At 39.8% G+C, this 23,308-nt stretch overlaps 2 protein-coding genes across 5 annotated transcripts in view; one reads left to right on the top strand and one right to left on the bottom strand.

The window, feature by feature from the left end:
* WDFY4 (WDFY family member 4) overlaps positions 1–23,308 on the bottom strand; it is a 145,843-nt gene that overhangs the window by 16,560 nt on the left and 105,975 nt on the right. For all 3 annotated transcript variants that reach the window (XM_068687821.1, XM_068687822.1, XM_068687823.1), the window contains 7 exons: positions 22,340–22,402; positions 12,826–12,868; positions 11,905–12,024; positions 11,141–11,258; positions 10,344–10,453; positions 5,814–5,967; positions 4,141–4,232 (listed from right to left, as the gene is read on the bottom strand). In XM_068687821.1, coding sequence (XP_068543922.1) covers positions 4,141–4,232; positions 5,814–5,967; positions 10,344–10,453; positions 11,141–11,258; positions 11,905–12,024; positions 12,826–12,868; positions 22,340–22,402 — 700 coding nt within the window. The remainder of the gene's footprint in view (positions 1–4,140; positions 4,233–5,813; positions 5,968–10,343; positions 10,454–11,140; positions 11,259–11,904; positions 12,025–12,825; positions 12,869–22,339; positions 22,403–23,308) is intronic.
* On the top strand, positions 14,771–22,342 carry LRRC18 (leucine rich repeat containing 18). 2 transcript variants are annotated; one of them, XM_068687854.1, is made up of 2 exons: positions 14,771–16,730; positions 20,809–22,342. In XM_068687854.1, the coding sequence occupies exon 2, from the start codon at positions 20,897–20,899 to the stop codon at positions 21,683–21,685; it is 789 nt and encodes a 262-aa protein (XP_068543955.1). In that variant the 5' UTR covers positions 14,771–16,730; positions 20,809–20,896; the 3' UTR covers positions 21,686–22,342. The 2 variants fall into 2 exon arrangements, with proteins under 2 accessions (XP_068543955.1, XP_068543956.1); XM_068687855.1 differs by lacking the exon at positions 14,771–16,730 and adding an exon at positions 20,386–20,574 and having other exon boundaries at positions 20,605–22,342.

Below are 23,308 nucleotides of genomic sequence, written 5' to 3'. Positions count from 1 at the left end.
AGTTGTGGTGCAGCAGGACAGCTGTATGAAGAAGCTTCATGACTGCCTGGGTTTCATCAACACACACATTTTAAAACCCTCAAAAGGTTCAAGCAGAGACAGATGCAGCACCAGACTCCCTCATCCTGGAAAAGCTCAAGGCCTGAACTCTTCCCCCCAAAAAAAAGAAATGGCTCTCTCTGTCTGACTAGATCTGCCACCTGCAATCACGGGCATGTGGATTAACACAACCAGAAGAAACAAATACTACTGGAGAAGACCATAAGAGATGCTACAAGGTAGTGCACATCCGTCCTAATGTGGGCTCCCTAAAAGGCTCAACATGATAGCAGAAATCTTGTGCTTGAAAGACCCAGAAAACAAGTTCAAGGGCAGTAGACAACAATTTGAGTCAAACCTTCACCCACCTCCAGATTAGTCAGCCTTATCTATGAAGCTTTGCAAAACACTATTGCCTCTGCCATCGCCTGCATCACCAAATCTTTGTGCATTCCACAATTGCCTTGCTCAATGATTCAAGCATCAGTGTTAAGCATTATTAAAACTACTTTCCTATCTCCAAATCATTTGACTGTGTAATACTCCCTGATGCTCAGTTAAAGGTCTCCCAAGTAGACCATCCTACCCAAAGCACAGCAGAAATAAACATGCTAATGGGATCCAGAACAATGGCTCATTTCACAGAGCAGACAGTGAGCCCGATACTGGTTTAAATGACCCTGCCCACAGCTAAAATGATTGCAGGGCAGAGAACAACCACAGTATACAATTTGTCCCCTGCAAACAACAAGAAAACACTTATGAATAGACTCAGAATTCATTCTTATTAATAAAGCAGTTAGTGCACGAATTACAAACTGTAAATTTTGCCTGGCATCACCGCCAGAGCAAAACAAAGCAACCAACCGAGATGAGACCGTGCAGCCACTCAGTATTTCACTGTGCACTGTGACATGCCCAGGAAGGCAGGGAGCATTGAGGTCTAAGAAGAGAGAAAAGAAATTACTTTATGTAGACAAGATTCTTAGCTTATTATACGTGAAGTAGAGAGCTACTGACAGTTTTAGCTCAAGAACAATTCTTTGCTCTCATATTCCTCAAAGAAATAGCCAGGTTTCACAACAGTGTTGACCTGTAACTGTTTAGTGTTTTAAACTCTGTGAAGCCTCCTGAAAAACACCACGATACCAGTAACAAATACATCTAGCCTTGCAGGTGATTTCAGAGGAAATAGAATTCTTCGCATTCCAGAGTTCAAGATCTCTACCTCTTCAGGATTAGATGAAACTTTCCCAGGCATGCTAATCAACTAACTTCCCATGGCAAGATTTCTTGCACCCTCCTGTGTAATACCTGGTGCTACTAGTGGTTGGAGATAAAATATTGGACTGACTGTGCTCGAGGTCTGCTCAGGCCTAGCAAATCATTAAGAACATGACTATAAACATGATTTTCCTTTTGCTAAACTGCTCCTATTTGAGACTTCAATTCATTTGTACAAGTTGCATGATTTAATCAGCTGTGCCAATGCTATCAAATAGTGCAGCTCAGTGGAAGCAGGTCTGCTGAACACAACAGCTGGTAGAGAGGGCCCAGTATCCACATTATATGCACTGTGGGGGCTTTACTCCAAACTACGTCTAGTCTGCTCCCCCAGGCTGAATGCTGTCAGTGGTAGGAGCATAGCTTAGGTGCACAACTGGAGTGCAGCTTTTGGTTTCATTTCATTCAAAACTAATTTATATAACAATCTGAGATCACTTTGCAGTGAGAACAAAACTATGCTATGCAGGGATGATTGATAAATCATTTCAAAACTAAACCCTTACTCCAAACTACAGGACTAAAGCAGATGTTCCCGTTGAATTTAAGTGCCCTCAAAGTGCCCAGCATTAACAGGCAGCAAGGAGCAAAGCCCAGTACTTTACGTTCAAACAAGACAGAATGTAAGAGAAAGCACATCTCCCTACACTTTTATTTAAAGAACATCAGTATAAAATTGCAGCAGCTCTCATGTGTCTGTGGATTTCTTTCTGCAGCACCTCTGTTAGAGAAGTGTTGTCATTCCTATGTTTAGCAAATTGAAAGACAGAGGCTAAGCAACTGGGAAGGTTACAGAGGGAGCATGAGGCAGAACTCAGGAAGAAACCAGAAAGCTCCAAAGCCTACATGCCTTCTTTGGAGTCCTGGGAGAACAACAGGGAACAGTTACGTGCTTGACTGAGGTGGCCAAAACCTACATGCAGTGGGTAACACCAAGTTGCTTCCCTGCAAGGAACATGACTGCACAGTCCCTAGGCTCAACTCTTCACTTTGGAAAGGACCTTACTTCAACCAGCGAGCCTGCAAAGCACGCAACACAACAAGAATCTCCCTCCTCACAGTAAACGTATCGTCATGTGCTGATGAGCACTGATCAAAACTCAGGTCTCTTTGTCCCTTCCACTACCTTTCAGCGTATCTGCAGCTCTGAGCCTTTAAATCACTCTAAGCACCTTCAGTGATGCCTAACTCAGTAATAACTGTTATTGTGTACATACAGGAGCTTAAGCAGTCTGAAGTGTCTCAATCTCTCTCATCTCAGTCATTTGTTTTGGCAAAAATTTCACCTCCTTTCTTCATCCATCTCATGTTACAAAGTTGTAAACAGAGAGGGGACAAAGTCTGACCAAAAATTGAAGCTGTGCAGATACTGGATAGCATTTTCTTTCCAAATCAGAACAAAATCCCTATCAAATTTTCTCATGTATTAAAATCTCCCCCTCCCCAAATTTTAAATTTGGAAAAATACCATCATGTTATTTCACTATTAATGAAGCTATACACCATACAATATTAGCTGTAACAACTACATCATGAAAATCAAACATTTTTAGTTCAGCCTGTAATATAATATAAATGTTGCAATGAAAAGATCATTCCTGAAGCATTTTGAAAACAGACAGAAAGTTGAAATGATTTATTGAGATTTCCTTGTTACTACTGACACACTCGTTCAACCAGACTTGTTTTCTGGTGAAAAGCTATTCCATACATCTCTTTCCCAGACAGTTCCACTCACTGTGCGCTTGTCAACCCAGTAACACTGGGCTGTGATGGGAGTTACACATTTAACTGCTACAGAAATACAAAGTAAAACAAAGAAGATTAACATAGCTTCTGTAATGGTACTGATGAATGTCTGAATATGCTGTAAATTCAACATACTGGTTTAGGTTACTAAGATGTGCGGCAACTCACCATGGAGCCTAGCTATTAAGCATGGAGGCACACTTGAGACTTACTAATAATAGCAAGTAGCTATTTGCGCCCACCACATAACTTGGAATATCATTAATTTACAAGCCTTTTTGTATCAAAGATGATCTCTAGGGAAAACAGTGATAAATGACTATTTACAATCATATTTTTAAAATGATTGAAAACTTTTTTTTTTTTTGAAGCCTATACAATAGTTAACCATTTCAAAATAATTAAAAGTAGCAAGATTGAAATTTTGCTTTTTCAAAGTAGTTTTTCGCACTTACTGTTCTGACACTGATTTTAAGTGGATTGGTCAGGTCATGACTTCACACCAGAGACTAAAGGGAGCCTATTAAACTAAAAATGAAATACCTTGTTAACAATCCTAAACCAGAAACTATGGCAAGAATACTGAGAAGAAAAAAAAAAAAGTAGGCAAGCACAGAGTTAGATTGTACTCATACTCACAGGAGTAACCTGAGCACATGTGAATGAAACCATGAATTTCAACAGGCTCACACTCACATTCGGAGCTATTCACAAGTCAAAGTGTTCACAGCATCAGGAATCCGGGAGACGGTGTGCAATGCAGATACTACAAAGCATTGACTTCTTTGGAATATACATATATTTTTAGCAACAATTTATTCTTTGCAAGAAATACAGATGATGCATGTTATTAGAAGCCCGTTCTCTTAAACCTGGTTTCATATAAGAAAACTTACTTCAGGATGGAATAACAGCCTGTAAAACAGCTCGCAAAGGATTTTTTCTCTCAGATGGATAAAAATGGTATTGCCAAACATGGGACGACACCTAAATTACTGAATACACCCAGTCATAAATATTTTAGTTTGTGACTCTGGCCTTTAATCCCCAAACGTGATATTCACTAACCTGTCTATGCAGGAGAATGAATTTATGGGGGTCCCCATCTGCCCAAGGCGGAAGCTGCACGTCTCCCAGCACTGTTCCATCCTGCATGCAGCCTGCAGGAATTAAAGGAAAAAATAAAAACAAGAAGCGCACACATTGCAAATAGGAAGAGCTTTTCCAAAACTGTGAAGTCAATGGAAATTCAAGTGATTTTGACACATGCAATTTCAGGTTCTACATGGAATATAGCGTCATAAAACACTGCAGAATTTATTTCACCTTGGATTTCTGATGTTAATAAAGCAGTGGGATGTTCTACAAACTGTCATTAATGCAGTAAAATCACACATGTGCTTACTACAATCATTTTAGCCCTGAATGCAAACTCAGACAACACAAACTTGTTGGCATAACTTTCTTCTCATACATAATCCCATTGCACTATCTGATATTTCTGCTACAGCAGCCTCTGGGAAGGATTTCACCGTCAAGTCCTTTGCTATCTGACTCCTTTCAGAAGGTAAGCATATGTTTTCAAATCAGGGCAGTGTTACACAACTGGATGATCTAAGTTAAGGCTCAGGTTTGGGACTACAAATTTCCTTACAGTGTAGCAGTGAACAGATTCAGGTTATTGGATTTACCTACTGTAAAATCTTTCTGTATATTTGTTCTTTATCAGTGAGATTCTGGTGCCTTTTTTAAATCCCTCCACTTGACTGTGTTCAGTTCAATTTCTGAATGCTGATTTCAGGCAGGCTCTGCTATTTCATCTCCTCTCAAAGATTAAATTAGCCTAATTCTTTACTATCTTTTACCAATCTTTTAACATCTTTTTCCTACAGTGCCCTTTTCATAGTATGTCTCATTTCACTGAGATCTTAGGTACAGTTTATGACTAGATTTCAAAATCACTAGTTAGGTGCCTTTGCTATTATCAATTTAGGATGCGCCTTAAGGAGTCTCCTCTGCTTTCATTGTTAACTAACCAGCATCCATTAGAAAAAGAAGCTTAGTATTGAAAATTATGTCAGTTTCCTGTAAAGTGAAATGGATCATGACTGGAACACTGTCATACCTATTTCTGAAAACTGTTTTTTTTTTGAGGGTTCTCTCTGACCCTCCACCACTGATGGAGAAAGGTTTGGAGACAGTGTACATTCAGAGGGGACTGTGATATTGCTGGATGCCAGGGATGATGCATTTAATTCATATAACTGGCACTGAGACATTCAAGATGATAGTGAGGTCACATTTGGCAATATTAAGCACCAGAAAGAGCAGATTAAAAAATGTAATAAGTACCACTTAACAACTGATCCATCTCCAAAAGTCAAATTAATATATGGTTGATAGACACATACATGTGATGATAGAGACCAGTTTTTCAAAATCAGACATTTAGCCTGTTGATATCAAAACCTGCCTTTGACAAAATGTACAATTTCTTTACACAGAAACAGGAACAAGAACCCCTTCTGAGCTAGAAACATGGTTTATTGAATGTGTCACGTGAATATAAAAAGATTATACTCTTGAAGCTTTCTTCTAATAAAAAATTGTCTCACTTGAGTGGAGAGCCTCATCAGTCAGCATAGTCCAGTGACCACATACCAACATGAGATCTAGGACTTCTCTCTTGGTGTGATGCTGGGGAGCAGGAGGGGAGCAGTGAAGTCCCTTCTGTTACTTACCAAGTTCAAAATGATTGGCATTGGTGAGGAACTCTGGAAGGTAGAAGAATTCGGGGATGAGCTCCCTGACATCACTCATATTGTCCCTTGATGCTGATTCCCACGTGCTCTTGACACTATGAAACATCCTGTCTGCAACATCAAAACTCCCACCCTGTTAAATGGACAAAAAGACTGCATTGTGAATATTCTGTTAAATAAGAAGCAGATGCAGAATCTTAGCCAATTCTGCAATAATCATGACACATCTGATTAGTTGATATCTCAAAATCTGTCCCAGCTCTATTTACTGTCTCAGTCCTGAACTTTAGATATGTAGGTTAACAATACCATACAGCTTGGAGATTTTGTGTAGCTTGAAATAACACAGTAGCATGCAAAAATGATCAAAGATAGCTTAAGAATATCAGCATACTCAGCAGTAATGCTTCTCAGTGTAACTCATTCGTTTAACATCCCAAAGTGACTTGCAAGCAGTAGACACAGCTTTGGCATTTACATCTGTGAATCAAATAGTTGTGCAAAATCTTACGTGCAATCTTCTGGAGAAAAACCCCTGGGGAAAGGTGGTACCACTGAAATAACTGTAATCAGATCTGGGCAAACACGAAAGACCCACTGGCCAGGGGGCAGCAAGGAAGAAGGCACAGCATAAAGATGGGAAGAGGGGAAGAATGTTTGAGCCCAGCACTGAATTGGTATATGAAGAAGGAGAAACAAAACACCTCAAATCCTGAGAGCATTTGAATATGTTTAGTTTAATGATAGTAAAGCACTAGAAAATAGCAGCCTTCTTAGTCCTTAATATCATTCTGAACCATGGCCTTTAGATAAAAATAAATCACTCACTGAATGAAAGGTGCATGTCTTATATTGAAACTGTATTTCCTACAGGATTTTTAAAACGGATTTCAGATACAGTATGGATTGGTGAAAATATCAGGTGCACATTTACATAGGGATCCCTGCACTGAGAAAAGGATTTATTTTAACAAAGAAGTCCTACAGTAACAAAAACAGACAGTTTTTGGAGATCATCTGAATGAGCTGTTCAGAATGAACAAGTTGATTCAGAAGAAAGCTGACTTTTTAAATGATGTAAAATTATAAAACTAAGGTCTATGATCTCTGTTAAGTCTGGCAACTGAAGGTCAAGAAGTAACTTTTGCCTTATTCTTTGTTAAGAAGAAACTGCCCTCACAGATAAGTAAACAAAACAGAAATCGTAAGTTCTGAAGCCACGTCTCCTTGCTTGTCTTTTGAGATAGACTCCAACCAAAAGCTAGAGTCCAGATGTAAAGACTTCATCTCTGTTTCCCCTGAGATGAACTCTGACAGGACTTTTGGTCCTGCTTCATCTCTAAATGACAGCATAATTCTGGTACACCTCGTTGCATTTTATGTCCTTCTTCCTTATCCCACTGACAACTGTGAAGCTTTCCCAAACCCACTCAAGGGACTGAGTGAAAAAGTGGCTCAAATCACATGAGTAAGCCTAGCTGGAGTTAATTTGATGCACAAGGTCATCTTGCTCTTGATCATTATTAGAGAGGGACCCTTGGAGTCAAATTCAAATTGAAATTAAAATAGAGTAGAAGAAGCACTATAAATAAATCAACAGTTAACAAGTATCTCATTGAAGCATATTAAAGGGCTTTGTATATTTAATCTGCACACAGCGCACTGTGTCTGGTGGTGATTGATGCTTTTTCATCTTTTTTTGCAGCTTTTATGAGAGCTGATGGTAATCTCTTGAGAAACAATATGATTTGTAATAAAAAGATTACCTGTATTAAATAAAAATAATATATACATAGGAAATGCTGTTAGCGCGACAAATCTGGTTAAAGATATTACCACCACGAAAAAATGTGATTTTTTCCCTGGCTGTCTAATTCATTTTAGGGAAAAGTAATATCTTTAAAACTTAAGCCTGTATTATTTATAAAGGAAGCAATAACTGATTTTCCCATTTCCTATATTAATAAATTTATTTGCATATATTTATATCAGAATTAATGAGTTTTCTCTCTCTATGAATGCAAACACCACACTGAAAGGAAAAAAACAGAATCAAGAATTGCTTTATGCCTTTAGATTCCAATTCAACAAACTCTTACAGCTTTTGTATGGCTAGATACAGTAAGTCTTTCTTTCCTTTCAGTTTAGGCCTTCTACTACAGATCAGGAATACTGGTAAAAAAAACATGCATTTTAAAGCTATGGTTCATCAGGATATATAAAAGACAGCTGGTCAAAGCGGCCTCTAGGTGGGAGTTAGAACTCCCCATGTTTATAGAACTGAGTCTTGGTTGTGTTTTAAACCCAAAAAGAAAGTGTTTCTAAAAGATGATTATGAAGTGCAAAGACTTACCATACCCTCAGAGATGCTGAGAAGCAATTACCCTTAGACAGTGCTTAAATGACAGCTCCAGAGTCAATGACACAATGAAGAGTAAGAACCCTGTACTCTGCAAGTACCTCAGAGAGGCAAACACCAGGAAGAAAGAATAGCCTGCTTGCTGAAATGCAACAGTGGGATAAGAACAAAAGGGAATAAAATACAAGGTGAATCACAAGCAAGTGGTACAAATCATTAGGAGCATGAAGTCCTAGAATGCCTTTCCAACAGAGATACTAAGCACAGAAACCTATTCCTGAAAGGATTTCTGTGAGGTACCTTATTTAGGAGATACCATCCAAATACCCATCTGATGAGACAATCTTTGATCCATTCCAGTACAATATGCAAAGCACATACATGCCTTCCTCCAGAATCAGATCTCAATACATTTAAATAAAATGTGAAATAATAAGGCTTTGTAAATTCCTGTATGGTTGCCTTAGTAGAGAGGTACTGCTTTCTCACTGCCTTCTTTGGCCAGGTGTAAATCACATATCTGACATGAGAAACATGATGTTATGCAATTTTATTTTATTTTTTTGTCATGTGCATTCAGACAGGCAGTTTAGGGTTATAAGCATGGCTTTTCCACTTTTTAAGATGCTGAGAATCTTTCGTGGTTCCCAAGTCAGCATCTTTCCAAAGTATTAGGTTTGGGAGTTCTCCTCCAATCTGTTCTTGACTGAATATCAGTTGCAGATCTGCTTTTTGCCTGACTGCATTTCACACTTTGCAACTCCTAAACTGCATAGGACCAGTCAGCCAGGAGAAATGACAGCAGCAAGCTCAGCTGAATATGCAGCAACAAAAGAACAAAGAAATGAGAATGAAAGTTCAGCAGTTTAGTTGGATCCACATCCAGACAAAATTTCAAGTTCTTCAGATCTCAGCAGAGTTTGAATATTTACATCCACATGAAATACCTGCTAATCACACAGACAAACACAAAGCAGGTACTCAGTCTAGGAGCACGTTATGCATAGAAGTGTGCCAGTGAGACACAGCAGCCATTATCATTTACTGGAAGAAATAGCTGCTCCACAGGCATTTGTGACTGCAGCTAACATATGGCTCACAGAATGCAATGGCAAGTATTGCCTCAGGTAGTTCACTAACCCATCATCTACTGCTGGTAACAGCTGATATCATAGGGCTCATTACTTAATTATCACAGTGCTTTATTTATACTAGCCCATAAAAAAATAATAATAAAGAAAGAGACCAGCACAACCACAGAGCATTGCTTCTATGTCGCCAACTGCTTGAAAAGGGCAGACAGGAAATTTAGTGTCCTCCATGCTGACTGGCTAGGAAAGGTAAACACAAGGCTCAGTTCCTGTGAAATTAAATTCCATGGAGAGTCCTTTCAGCACCAACAAAATGATGCCAAGTTCAGAACAAGCAAAATCAAAATACTCCTTCTAGTGCACTGGACCTAGTCTCGCCCCACCCTCAGAGAGCCAAGCCAATGCCTCCTGCTGTGCCTCAGAATCATCATGTTCCCAAACCACCAGAACCTGCAGGTCCCCATCCAGGCTAGGGATGCTCTTCACGTTAGCACAGTCATCTCCAAGAGCTTGCCAATAGGCACATTACTGCATGAGCTCTTGAGATTTCAATAGCAGATATTCTAAGCGCATCTGCCCCAAAGTCAGAAGCTAACACTCAGAGTGGCAGTAAAACATTATCTTGGCAAACATGCTCAGCTCTCACAAAATGCACCATAGAACCAAAACTAAATAGTCCCTCTTCCTCAGGGAAAAATAAAATAAAATAAAATAAAATAAAATAAAATAAAATAAAATAAAATAAAATAAAATAAAATAAAATAAAATAAAATAAAATAAAATAAAATAAAATAAAATAAAATAAAATAAAATAAAATAAAATAAAATAAAATAAAATAAAATAAAATAAAATAAAATAAAATAAAATATCAGACATCAGTTCCACTCCTATTAAAACTTTCTGCTGAAATCAACAGACACAACATAGAGCCTTCAGTTAGCCCAAAGTCCACAGAGAGCATACAAAAAATGTCAAGAGAATGAATCCCTCTTCACTGCACAGCCAATGCAGTGGGCTCCATAACGAGGTGTAGGAGGGAAGCAATCTTGTCCCCTTACCTGCAGAGAACAGAAGGTTTGTGTAAATGGCTCCAGTCGCACCAGGTAAGATGCCACTATAATTGCTGATGAATAGTGCGTACAGTAATGACACTGAGCTGACAGGTCTCCTGGAAATTTGACACAAATCAGATTTCAGTGCTAAATTCCACCATCTCAATTTCATAACATCTAGTTAGCACAGCACAATAAGTCTTTAAGGCAGACATGTTCAAAGACGTGCAAAAACACACCTTTCATATCTGCATTGAATGTGCAGTTACTACCACATCTGTATATTCTTTTTTATTTTTCAGAAAATTAATGTGGAAGGGAAGAAGACCTTTATCTTGCCAGACCATCCTCTTGTCCATTAGTAATAAAAAAGTCTTGATATCTAGAGGTCAAACATATCAATGCTGTTTCCTTTTCTTAATGTAGCTCCTAGCCAAACTGCATGCAGCAGTCTTCTACACACAGTTTGGCTAGCAAAGACTGCTGCATGCAGCTTACCTACAAGAACAGCCTTTTCTGAGGAACACTGCTTTTTGCTGTTGCATCTCTTCCTGCCCAAGTGAAGAGGAGAGAACACAGCAGTAGAAGGCACAGAAGGAGGAAATGCATGCAAGAGAGTCATTTCTCTTTCAATCTTCAACCACTTTGAAACTGAAAGCAAGAGGATCTTCCTGGCATTGTGCTTCCCTTAGCTACAGCTGTGGAAAGACTTTGTGTGTCTTTTCCAAGGGATTCAACAGTATCCCCAAAGGCCTGAGGAGACTTAAAGCCTATACTGCCTGTTAGGTTCCTAAAACCTTCACCTTCACTCTTCTCCACCTCGTTGTAGCGCTGGATGAACTTCTGTTTCCTCTCCGTAGTCTGTGCTCCCATGGGCTTCGACAGGTCCCGAAACGTATGAGGATTACTAAGGTTCAGAATCTGAAAAGGAAAAACAGCAAAGATAGGAATTTTTAGAATGCAGACTCAGGCATTATGACCAACTCTGTGTCATTGGTCAGTCATAAAGTTGTGTTCAAAGCTTCGCATATACAAGGCTGCCACAGATTCAGTACAGAAATAGTCATCATCAGAACTGTGAAGGGACTTGGAAACAGAATGGCAACATGTTCCTCTGAAAGGACAGCATGTACAAGGTGCTTCATAAGTAAAGGACATGGTAGGTCCTGAATAAAGGACCCGGAAAGTCTCAAGGACTGCTTTCAATGACTACAAGGATTGTTCTCAAGGACTTTTCTGTCCAAACCTCATTGCCAAGAGGTTACAGGCCTGGCCCTGCCTACCTGCTAAGCCAGTGCAATCTTTCCTTATTCCTTAGGTATGCATTTGACAGATGCTTATTCACCTTACCAAGGCAGAACCTCACCTCAGCATGCTGACTTGAAGAGAACACTAATCTATAAAGAATTAACACAATTCAACAAAAGAATCAATACAGTTCAATGTAACTGTCTCAAATTTTGAACCCTTGGTTTAGGCCCTTCTGCTTCAGTGGCATCACAAAACAAACCTTTACATGGTTGCTATCACAGAAAGTACAGGATGCTGTTAAGCGGCATGCACTGACCTGGGAGTGATAGTCAGCAAGGACCCATGGAAACACAGGATACTGCATGTAATCGTTGTAGCTGCGGCCAGCAAGTGTGTTCAGGTACATGAGATAATCAAAGTTGCTGATCTCCCTCTTCTGCCAGGGAAAGGAAATAGACATTAAAATCTCCTAACTCCAGCCATGAAAAACATGCCTCAAAAGCAGCCTCAGAGCTCTGTGGTTCCTTTGTCCACCAGGACAAAAATTATAAATAGTGTAATCAATCACCCACTGCCATTCAGATCAGCACAACAGCTCTTATACAACAGTCCATTCAACAGAATCTGAGTCTTCTTTCTGGCTCTTCTTCAGACAGGCCATTTGCATTCATCTATAATCACCCAGTGCTTTTATGCTGCATTTGCATAACAGAGAACTTTTTCCCAATTTAAAAGAGCCAAATGCATGCAATCTGTACGTTGGCAAATCCTGGACAACTGCCTGTACAGAAAGGCTGCACAAAGTGCTACATACAAACAAGAGGGTATAGATTTCTTCAGTGTGTCTTGGGCCACCAAGATCAGGGGTAGAGGAGAGTGAATGCATCTCTCAGCTCAGTATAAAATCTATGAAATCGAGAGAGGTGCATTGATTTAGATGTACAGATCTGTGAGTAATCATTTGACTAGGTAGCTCTCTTTGGTTTCTGCTTTAAAATGTGTGTAAAATCACACTTAATCTGCCAGTCACACCGTATGTTTCACAGTAGGAACAAAATCTCTGCAATAACCAGATGTAAATTCTCTGCTCCTCCTGCCAATAACCTCACCTCCAGCAGTGAGCAGCTTATGCCTGGAAGTGCAGGCATGCATGCACACACAGACATATATATAATTGTGGGTGGACACAGGTGATGAAATTCTTTGCTTAACCGCATGGAGCCAAGATTTAGTTTACCTGCCACTTTTGGAGCATTGTCTTTTCCCCTCCTGAGTGTTTCCTGTATGGAACAGACATTGATTGAAATAATTGCTTCAGAACAATAAGAGAAAATCAATACATTAATGCTTGTGCTCCCTGAGCCCCTGCTGTCATCCCATGGAAACAAGAGGACACCGACACTAAGGAATATTGAGGTTTCAGCATTGACCAAATCATTCCAAAATCAGAGAGTGTCAATAGGTCAGTGCTGCAGGATCAAAGTTTCATTACTGCTTTCAGTAGGTGGCAAGGTTTTGTCTGGCCAGAACATGTCTGGCCAGCTTCAGATGACTGATGAGATTGTCACTGGCAGTCCCCCTCCCTACCTATACAAGGAGGGCTAAGCTACTTTCCAGCCTGCTCCTGAATGAAGCACCACCTGAAGTATGATATTTAATAGAAAAAAAAAAATGAGAAATTAGGGTGGTGGTGTGGAAGATGAATTCTGTTTGCCTTAAGATATCACTGCAAATGGTGGCAGTGATGCCACATAGTAAGCTAAAAAAATTTACAAGCTGACTAAAAGGGAGAGAAGGCAACCCTGCAGCAGAGGCAGAGGGACAGTGGAGGACAGTAACCTTCTCAGCTGTTCTGAGACGAGCCATTCTGCTAAATGCTCAGTGCTCTCATTCACATCCTACTGCAGAGCTAGCATATTAGTGACAGGTACCATTAAGACTGTCTATATTCTGAAGACTTATTCTTGAAAGTTCTTATTTTTCTGATGCTTTTTGAAAACACTGGCTTGAAAACAAAGGTGTCTCAGTCTCCATATGAAAGATATTCTTTGTGCATAAAGCACTTTTAAACAAATGTAGTTCTGATAAAGTAGGGTGGAGTCTTATATTTTTAAAAATCAAAACAAAACAAAACAGGAGTAAATAGCTTTTTTTTCCTGCACTTTCTTCTCAAAATACAGAGCAACTTTTACTGAAACTTTAAATAAAAACAAACCAGCCAAAAGGAGATACTAAACAGAGAAATACACTTGAAAAGGTGAAAGAGTCAAAGTTCTGTGCAAACAGAAGTAACATTTCAACTACACTAAACCAGGTATGTCAGTATCTGAAGACCACGAATTTGCTCATGTCTACTGTAAGAGACCAAACTGAGTCAACTAACAGCTTCTGGATTAAAGAAACTTTTGACCTGCCAAAGTAAACAGGGTTAATGACATGACACAACATAACTGGTGGTAGAAGTTGCTTTTCCCTTTGAGTATATAGCTCTACACTAACCCTAAGGTGTCAGTTCACAGATGAAGTCACTAACTTCCTGAAGCTTAAAGGAATCAGTTTAGCCATAGATTATAAAACCACTACAGGAATAACTAGCTGTTATTTTGCATTCTTGTGCTCTGTACTGGATCACACTAGAAGTTTACAAAGCTAGTCTTAAAGCAGCCTCAAAGACCTAAATAAAACAGCGTCATGGTCTATGATCATTACAGTTTTATTGAATGGGCAGTAGTTAAGTGCTGGTAAACAACCCCTCCTGAACCATTATTTTAGTTTGTCACACGCCCTAACCCAATAATAAGGATTCCGCAAGAGCCAAAACAAACCTCTCTCAGTGGAAGCTTCTATATAACAGAGAGGCTGATGTGTTCAACACCTCATGAAAACACACAAGGCTAAGTGTAGTCATCCTCCCTGAAAGAGGCACCTTTCTGGGTCTCAGGGGTCCAGACAAGATGCTCCCCGCTCCAAGTCCCAAGATCTCCTTTGTCAACTCCCAGTGGTCCCATCCATTAATTGCATTAGGTGAAGCTCAGCAAAAGCACAAAGTAGATCAACAGCTATCCAACCACAACAGCTATCCAATCATGGTAAGTGCATTTAGAAATAAATAAACAGAAGTCTGGTTTGAAAAAGAAATAGGAAAAGTGCTTCCTAAATGTAAATAACTAAACTTCAAGAGAAAGTGAAGTTATGTGAACCAACAGAAGTACCCGCATATCTAACAGGAGTACCCTCATATGTAAATCTATAAGGTATTTGTAGGTTACTAGCCATAGCACAATATAAGCATATGTACTAATGACAACCATTGGTTACAGTATGCATAAGTGATTTATTAATCCCTTTTTTCCATTAACATCAGACTATGATCTCACTCTTGTGATAGCAAGCGCCCTCCATTTGCTAGAAACAGGTGAACCTCAACCCATTTGGAGATTCACTGCAGAGGAGACAATCTCAAAGGATAAAATAATCTCAAAGGATAAGATTTTGCCCCCACAGAAATTAAAACTAAAATTCCAATAAACTTCATTGGGTTCTTAGATTTCCCAATGCTACTTTCATTTTCTTTTTGTCTTCCATCCTCCAGACTTCTGAAGTCTACAAAACAGTGCCCAGTGCCCAGGCTCTCCTAAAACCCACCTTCCTTAAAGAATGTCTGCAATTAGGAAAAATATTATGAGAAAATCTCCTTCATGGTAAACCACATTTTAGGTCCAAGCCTTATTATTAAACAAAGTTAATTACAAAGAGGTTAATGGGGACTAGATATTAAGAAATATTTCTTTACTTGGAGGGTTGGCAAACACTGGAATAGGCTTCCAAGTAAGGTGGTTGATGCCCCATGCCTGTCAGTGTTTGAGAGGCATTTGGATAGTGCTCTTAATAACATCATTAACTTTTAGCTAGCCCTTTAGTGGCCTGGCAGTTGGACTGATGATCTCTGTAGGTCGCTTCCAACAAAACTATTCTATTCTAACACCATCTTTCCCTGTGAAGCAATCCAGTCTCTCAAATCTCAGTGTTGGGTTAGTTTACTTTTGATTAAAGGTGTGGGGTCCTCTTTATCTGATTGTACCAGTTTACCTTCTGAGTATTCTTGCTCTGTGCTATAAAAAACAGAGATGTTACAGTAGGACCACACAATTTCTTCTCTACAGTTGAAAACAATAGGCATTTCTGTAGGACACTGAGTAAATAAATTATTTCTGTGTACTTCTTGGCAATAGGTGGTACACAAGCCCATTTCCCTTCAATAATTCTTTTTCTCTAGATATTTTGGAAGTATTGTGACCAGTTACTAAAAGCAAGAGCTTGGTAGCTGCAGCTACAGAGACAAAATCTAGTAAATTCACATGGCACAAGAGGAAATTGTTGCAACAGCTGCACTTTTGAAGGGTCACAGATAGACAAACATAAACTGCAGCTCATAGCCTCTCTGCTGCACTGCTGAACTAACATCCTCCTAGTTTGTATCTATCCAGTCTGGCATGTCCTAAGGATGGTATCACAAACATTGCGAGTTCAAACATAAACGTGCAGGCATTTCACACTGTGCTACAGCCAAGTAAAATGAAATAGCCAAACGACTAAAATGGACAGTTAAGGCAACAAGCTGATGAACAGCCTCTAACCAGGTCCAGATGCTTTTTGTTTCTGCATAATTTGAAATCTAACATTTCCAGGCACTACATGCAGTTCAGCTTTTTTCCTTCCAGCTTGAACTTGCGTGCTGGAACCAAACATTATGCTAATGATCTCCAAGGACCTGGCACTGCTGTTGCTTAGGAACAAAAGTTTCACAGGCTGTGGACAGAGAACTGAATAGAGGCGCTGTAGCTGGGGAAGTCCGTTTTACCACCCTCTTCCCCTCAACACTCACATACACAACAGTTCCTTGAAGGGCTGCCATTTTCCTTCAAGGAAGTACGATTCAGCATTTACAGGCCTCTGAAAAGGAAATTGTCCTGCACTCTCCTGTTTTACAAGCTGAAAGACTAACTCATTACTCAAGGAAGAGCAGACCAGAGGACAACTACACGGTAACAGACCATGAAGGCTCATCCCACACTACTGAAAAAAACTATCAGCTTGTGACATCTGTACCCTGGCTTTTAAAGTCCTCCTAGCTGCTAGCCGGTAAGACATTGTGCAGGGGGGCAGCCTGACAGAATTGCTGAGATAAGAATATTTTTGTTTATCCTTGGTGGGCACTGGTTTTATAAGTGACCTTGCACTGTGTGATAGCACAGTGGCTCTGAAGTCATCTAGAAAAGTAATAAAATTAAAGAAAGTATCTATTTGTTCATGGTAGGATTTAGTCTAACACAGCCTGTTAGCAAGAGACTACATCTAAGATAGTCAGTGAATTAATCTCTCTTCCACAACAGGTCGTATCCAACAACAAAGAAGTGGTAACAGGCTTGTAAGCAAGGAAATAAAATCCTCCCCAGTTTGGAACCGCTTGGCTTCATGCAAAATTATTCACTGTATGAACGTGGGTTTTAAGCTGTACACGGAAGTATCTCCATAGAGCTGGAACATGTCACCTTGCTGACCTCCTGATCACAGAGTGGTGCCGCTGGACCAGGCAAGCCCACTCTGCAACATGTAACCTTCCAGAGTGAGGGGAGAGGGAGAGAGAGAAAACTTTCTTCACAGGCTGGTTTAAGAAGGGATCAGGATGGTTCTGTACAGCTTTGGGAGCAGTAAAGTAGGAAGGAGCAACCTAGGGGAGGAAAAGAACAGGGAGAACCACAGAGGAGATCTTGAAACACCCAGTGTCATGGATAGAAGGCCTGTCTCTTCCTGCCAGCACTAGGCTGAGAAAGGAAAGAGGAAGGTTCAGGCAGAAGATTGTGCACTAGGGTCCTAATCTGTATTTTTCCAGCAGTGGATCTCCTTCTTATGGCAGGCCTAAGCTACAGTGGGTCATGGCAGGGCCCTGTGCAAGCCTTTCTTGCCTCACAGCCCTAGTCCTGATGCTCAAGGTCTGTTCCCAGCAACACAAAGCACCACAGGCAGTGTGATACAATAGACATGGATTTTCTTGTAGTTTCTCTATCAGGTCAGCCTCAAAGCTCTGGACCTGTGAAACATTCCTAAAGCTCTAGCCTTTTAAAAGTCCAGTCCAGACTAAAGACTTTGCCAGGTATGGATGTAAAGGGAAAGAGTTTCCCAGTCAAGATCTTCTTTACCAAGACCTTATCAACCTAGAAATGCAGCACCCTCATCCTTGGACAAAAGCCTGCCAGCAGCTCAGAGTGTCAGTGTCTAGAGAAAACTACAAGTAGAGTTTCCTCTTGGCACCACCATTTCTTAGGCAGTGGGTCACACATGTACCTTTCCCTCTGCTAGCACCGGAGATGCACTGTGAGCATGAGACTGAACAGGCATAATTAAAATTTACAGCAAGGAGGGCTCCTGCAATTCCTGAATTTTTAATACCAGTGGCTACAGAACTGGAGCCTTCTTATGCGGAGCTAAAGAAAATGAGACACGGCTAAGTAAGCTCCATTATCTCCAGCGACAGCCCTGCGAAACACTGATAATTAGTTTACAAGCATGCAGAGACAAGAGAGCTATTCATACCCTTCAAGCTGTCTGGTGCTGTGCAGTGTTTCTGCAGAACTCTAATGCTAATCCCTGTCTCCAGGACTGAAAATATATATATATTTTTTAATACATTTGAAACCTGAATACTACTTTTAACCCAAAGGAAATAGCCTTTGGAAAGCGTCAGCACAGTGAAGGGACATATGTTTTCCTGGTCAGTGCATCTTAGAGGTCCAAGGTAGGATTTTTAAAAATCCAACTCAAAGAGGCATGACCCAAGTAGTTAAATCATTTTAAAGTCTGGGGCATTACGCTATGCATCATATTAAGTGATCTGTCTTCAGGAAAATTAATAACCTCTCTGGACTTCTAAGAGTCTGAAGGGCCTAGGTTCAAATTTTATAACAAGTCAGCAAAGGGTCATTAATAGAGAAGTACCCAAAAGGTTAAATTGTACTGCTACTTCTTACCAGCCTCCTACCTTCAGCATTCAACCTTCTGCACCAGGCTCCCTCTAGTGTTCACAGGTACACACAGTACAGAGTAATATCAGGACTGGGAACCAGCATTAAGAGAGCTGCACAAAAGGCTGAATTTGTTTATCTATGTAAATGAAATTGTTTAGGATCAAAGCAGAGCACTCCTCCCATCCCCTTCCTCTGGATTTTCAATGAAAAGTTACAGAAAAAAAAAAAAATCACTAGAAACTGAACAAAATGTTTTCTGAGAGTTTTAAAGATGTTTTAAAAAGCATTTTAAGAGATTATATTGAATTTAGAAAAAAAATATGTATTTTCTGCCAAAGCGTAATGCAGTTGACCTGAAGATCTTTTTCCATCAACTCCTTAAAATATGAGAATTTTGATTAAAACAACCTATTGTTTTGGTCTCCAGAACTTCCTGCACAATCCTGGTCAAATTATTTAAGCTAACATCCACAAAGATGGAGAAGTGCATAATTTTCCATAGTAGAGTATTTCTGTGCCTCGGTTCCCAGTCTTCAATGGAAGAAATAGCATAGACACTGCCCTTGGAGCCCAGTAAGCTTAAATATAGCCAAGTAAGATTATATATAGCAAAAGGTGAGAGGCCTTGTGATATAACATTAATATAACCCAGTAATTACTGGTGAGAGACAGAAATGTGGGTGTGAAAGATTTAACTGTGTTTAAGTCCTTTTATAAATAAATAACAGAAAGATTCAATTTTGGAATATACCCTCAGGGCAAGACTGACCCCACTGTGCTGCTTCTAGAAGCACTTGCCTCATTACAGAGCTCCCAGGAGGACAGATAGTAACTGGCAGAGATCTCACTTGTTTTTGCATCATTTTTGGCTATGGCATGTAATTGAAAGGAGCTGAATGCCATAGTTGTAGCCTCAGCTTCCCCATCATGTATTTGCACATGATTAATGAGTAGCCAAAAAGCCTGAAGGGTTTGTAATGAAGTCTTTCTAAAATGGAAATGTACTGTAGACAAATCCATATTTTGTTGCAATCATTCATCAAAGCTGTGATTTGTCTCTTCACAACTAAATGTCAGAGCACCAAGACCATCCCTGTGATTAGCCAGTTTAACCCATGCTCCTCTCAGCTCTCTGGCTGATAGGGACATTGTCATCCATTTCTAGGGGATCTTCTGTCACTAGCTCTAACTATTGGCTATATTTGATGACCTTCATGTATACAGACAGGTCACCAACCATAAGACTACAGTGGACTACTACTCATGCAGGCCTCAATTCAAAGCACATAGCATGTGCTTAGCATCAGTAATAACCAGAATTCTGACCAGAACACCTACATATATTTTTTAAGGGCAGGGCACCCTCACCATGTGAGTCCATCTATCCCACTGCATGCGTGGAAAGACAAGGTTAGAATATCCACAGTCTGTCCTTAGGAGCACAGAGACACTGACTGAGGTCTGGTTTAACATATCATTAAACAACACAAACACTGACTGCCCCCTCCCTGTTCAGTCTGCCCTGTAGAAAATGTGTGAACTGCAAGCAAAACCTGGGAGCCCACTAGGTTTCCAAGATCCCAGTTGCATAAAAAACAAAACAAATAAACAAACGAAAACCAAACCACTTTTAATCATTCCCTTTAAACATTTCATTTTTCAAGTCTCAGGTCCACTAAACAGGACATTTAACAAACCTATCCTCAGATGCCAGGCCTGAAAAGAAGGCAACCCATTGGTCTGGTAGAATAAGCACTATTTTGGATGGCTTCTTTTAATGCAGTCCTCAAGGACTGAATTGAGACCCATACATTTCAGCCAGGTCCTCAAACAGTGAATGGGTAACAACACATTTTGTTCAGTTTCATTACATGCTGGGCTCAAACCTGTACCTAGGGGTGAAAGACAGCAAGTTTTTCCCACTTATATTTCCAATTTCATCTTGTAATACTTACATTGCTGTATAGTGCAATGCAAGTGTTATGATGCAGTAAGATAACATTTTTAATAATTAGAATTTTACCTACTCAAAATACTTCTTTCAGGAAAACCTTTCAGAGCTGCAGCCCTGGGACTGAAAAGTCCTGACCCTTAATAAAAACAAACAAACAAACAAACAAAAAACCAACAACTTCTGAAGAGACTTTTGGTCACATGCTAATTCATGACTAACTCATTATTTTGTTTTTAATTAGGAAGTAACTGCCACTGCTTTCAAAGGCTTTGCTGGGATTCCCACACTTCATCCAGATTCTGGTGTGTTTCTCCTCTCTCTGAAGAGATATGGCCAAGGGGAAAGCAAAGGGACCAAAAGGGAAAAAAATTACCTTGAAAATTGCTAAAAATTCCATCAGAATCTCTTATGACGGAGGGCGCCGTCTTGACTTAAGCAAGATGGGTATCACCACCTTTCCCAAATGCATTCTGAAACTGGCTGATGTGGATGAACTTGATTTGAGCAGAAACATGCTTAAAAAGATCCCAAACAGCATTGAGAAGTTCCAGAAACTGCGCTGGCTGGACCTGCACAGTAATCAGCTCGAAGAGCTGCCCAAGACAATAGGTACACTACAGAACCTTTTCTACCTGAATATTTGCAATAACAAGCTGACAACTAAAAGTCTGCCAGAGGAGTTGCACCTTCTCAAGAACCTGCGTTTTCTCAACCTTGGCTTGAACTGTCTTGAATGCATCCCCAGCAACCTTGGGGCCCTGCAGGAACTTAAGGAATTAGGTCTCTTTGACAACTTATTGACCACCATCCCAAACAGTGTGAAAAAGCTCCCCAAGCTCAATAAACTGAATGCAGAAAGAAACCCTTTCCCTGATTCAGTAGAAAAAGAAGAGTTTGTCGACCCCATCAAACGCATAGAAACGCTTTACTTAGTACAAGAGAAAGACCTGTGCTGTTCCTGCCTGAAGACATGTCAGGGTGAGAAAGACAAGATGAACAAGTTAAAGAACATAATACCCAGCCCCTCAAAGAAGCTCAGCTTCCCTTTACTCCTTACTCCCAATTCCACTGCAAAGGATAACCAAGAGCAATGGAGATTAAAAGGTGAAGATCCCTGAAATCTACCAAGCACTCCACAGGCCACATCCCATACAATGTGGTGAAAACTAATAAAAAAGCTGTCCACCTCCCTTTTTTTGCAGTTCTCTTCATTTAAAGATACTCAGCTTTAGAAGCAGATCCTAATAGTCTCTAAAACTAAGTAACTGAAGGTCAGCACAGAACATGCTCTGTCACCTCCCACTGGAAGAAAGCTTTCTTTTCCTGCAGTGGTAAAACAGAGGGACATCAAATTGGAATCTCCACTGCACAATTACTGTAACATGCCAAAACGTCCATGTGCACATCAGTCACTGTCTGCTCTAAACGTGCAATAAAGAGGCCATTATGCAGAAACATTATGGATTACCTCTCTAACCTCACCACACTGACTCTCTTTCCCACAGTAACCATCTGTGTAGACTTTACCAATAAAGTCATATTAAGGAGGTAATAATTATTAAATATGCCCAGTCAGCTACTTAGCACATTCCTCTTGCCTTCATATTATGGATGCTGTACACTGGAATGCTTTTCAGAATTCAGGGGACACATTTGAATCTTTAAAATAGGGGGCACAAACAGCTAAGTTTCAAGATGCATTTTTTTAAGGTATGACTTATTCACACAGTTGCATTTGTTATCTACTGTTATCCAGTATTCCCTGTATTTACCTTATATTCAAGGAGTCTTCTGTTACCCCTTTTGACTTCAAAGCAGGTTGGAAAGAGCAAAATCTACAGAGATACAAAAGATAACATTACAATCATTTAAACAGTTACCTTTACGCATTACATATGTACATAAAATTATATATGCATATAATCTATTAAATAATGTCATATTTTAACAGCAACTTTCCTCCTAAAGGATGTCACAGTATTTCACCTACCCAGCTGTGAGACAATACAGGAAAAGCATATATGTAATGTTAAGAAAGTGCCTATAGGCTGGATAAAAAGTTTGTCTCCTAGATAGGGCCTTGAATTGATATACAGGGCTATACCTTATGATCAGGTTGTTTAAGATGGTATTAATTAAACCCAGAGACTGGGGGCTTATTACATCAGACATAAAACCCCTGAGGGTACCAAACCTACACAGGTTTGGTACCTGCAGCCAAGGGGCAAGACAGTCAGCTGAGGATGAAAACATTATCCTGAACTGCCTCAGCAAGACAACCTCAGGAAATGCATCTCAGAGCCAAGAGACAGCAAAGATAAGCACTGAACAAAGCAGCTGGCTCTGGAGCAGGATCTGGTAATTCCAAGTAGCCACACTATGCAGCCAGTTTAGAAAGGAAAAGTGGATAAATCTGCATTGGCGTTTTAAGCAATGCTCCATTAGAAACTGTTCAGTGATTTCAGGAGCACAAGGAAATTCTATGATTGCTTGGAAACTAACAGTAATCAGTCCAGGCTGCAGAATTTACCAAAGGAAATACTACATATTGAGGTATTTTTCCTGCATAAAGAACAGTAAGTGAATCTAATGTAATTGCCCATCACAAAAAAGCACATAAGGAAAAAAAAGTCTTTCCAATAACAAATTCGATTGTTAAAATTTAACACCACACTAAGGATAGTCAGAGTCAGACTACAAAATATTGATACAAAATCAGTTTATTCTTAAAGCATCTAATG

Source organism: Anas acuta, chromosome 7, assembly GCF_963932015.1.
Source record: "Anas acuta chromosome 7, bAnaAcu1.1, whole genome shotgun sequence".
Lineage (NCBI taxonomy): Eukaryota > Metazoa > Chordata > Aves > Anseriformes > Anatidae > Anas > Anas acuta.
Note: the sequence above shows the minus strand (reverse complement) of the source record. Positions and strands in the feature narration are given on the sequence as shown.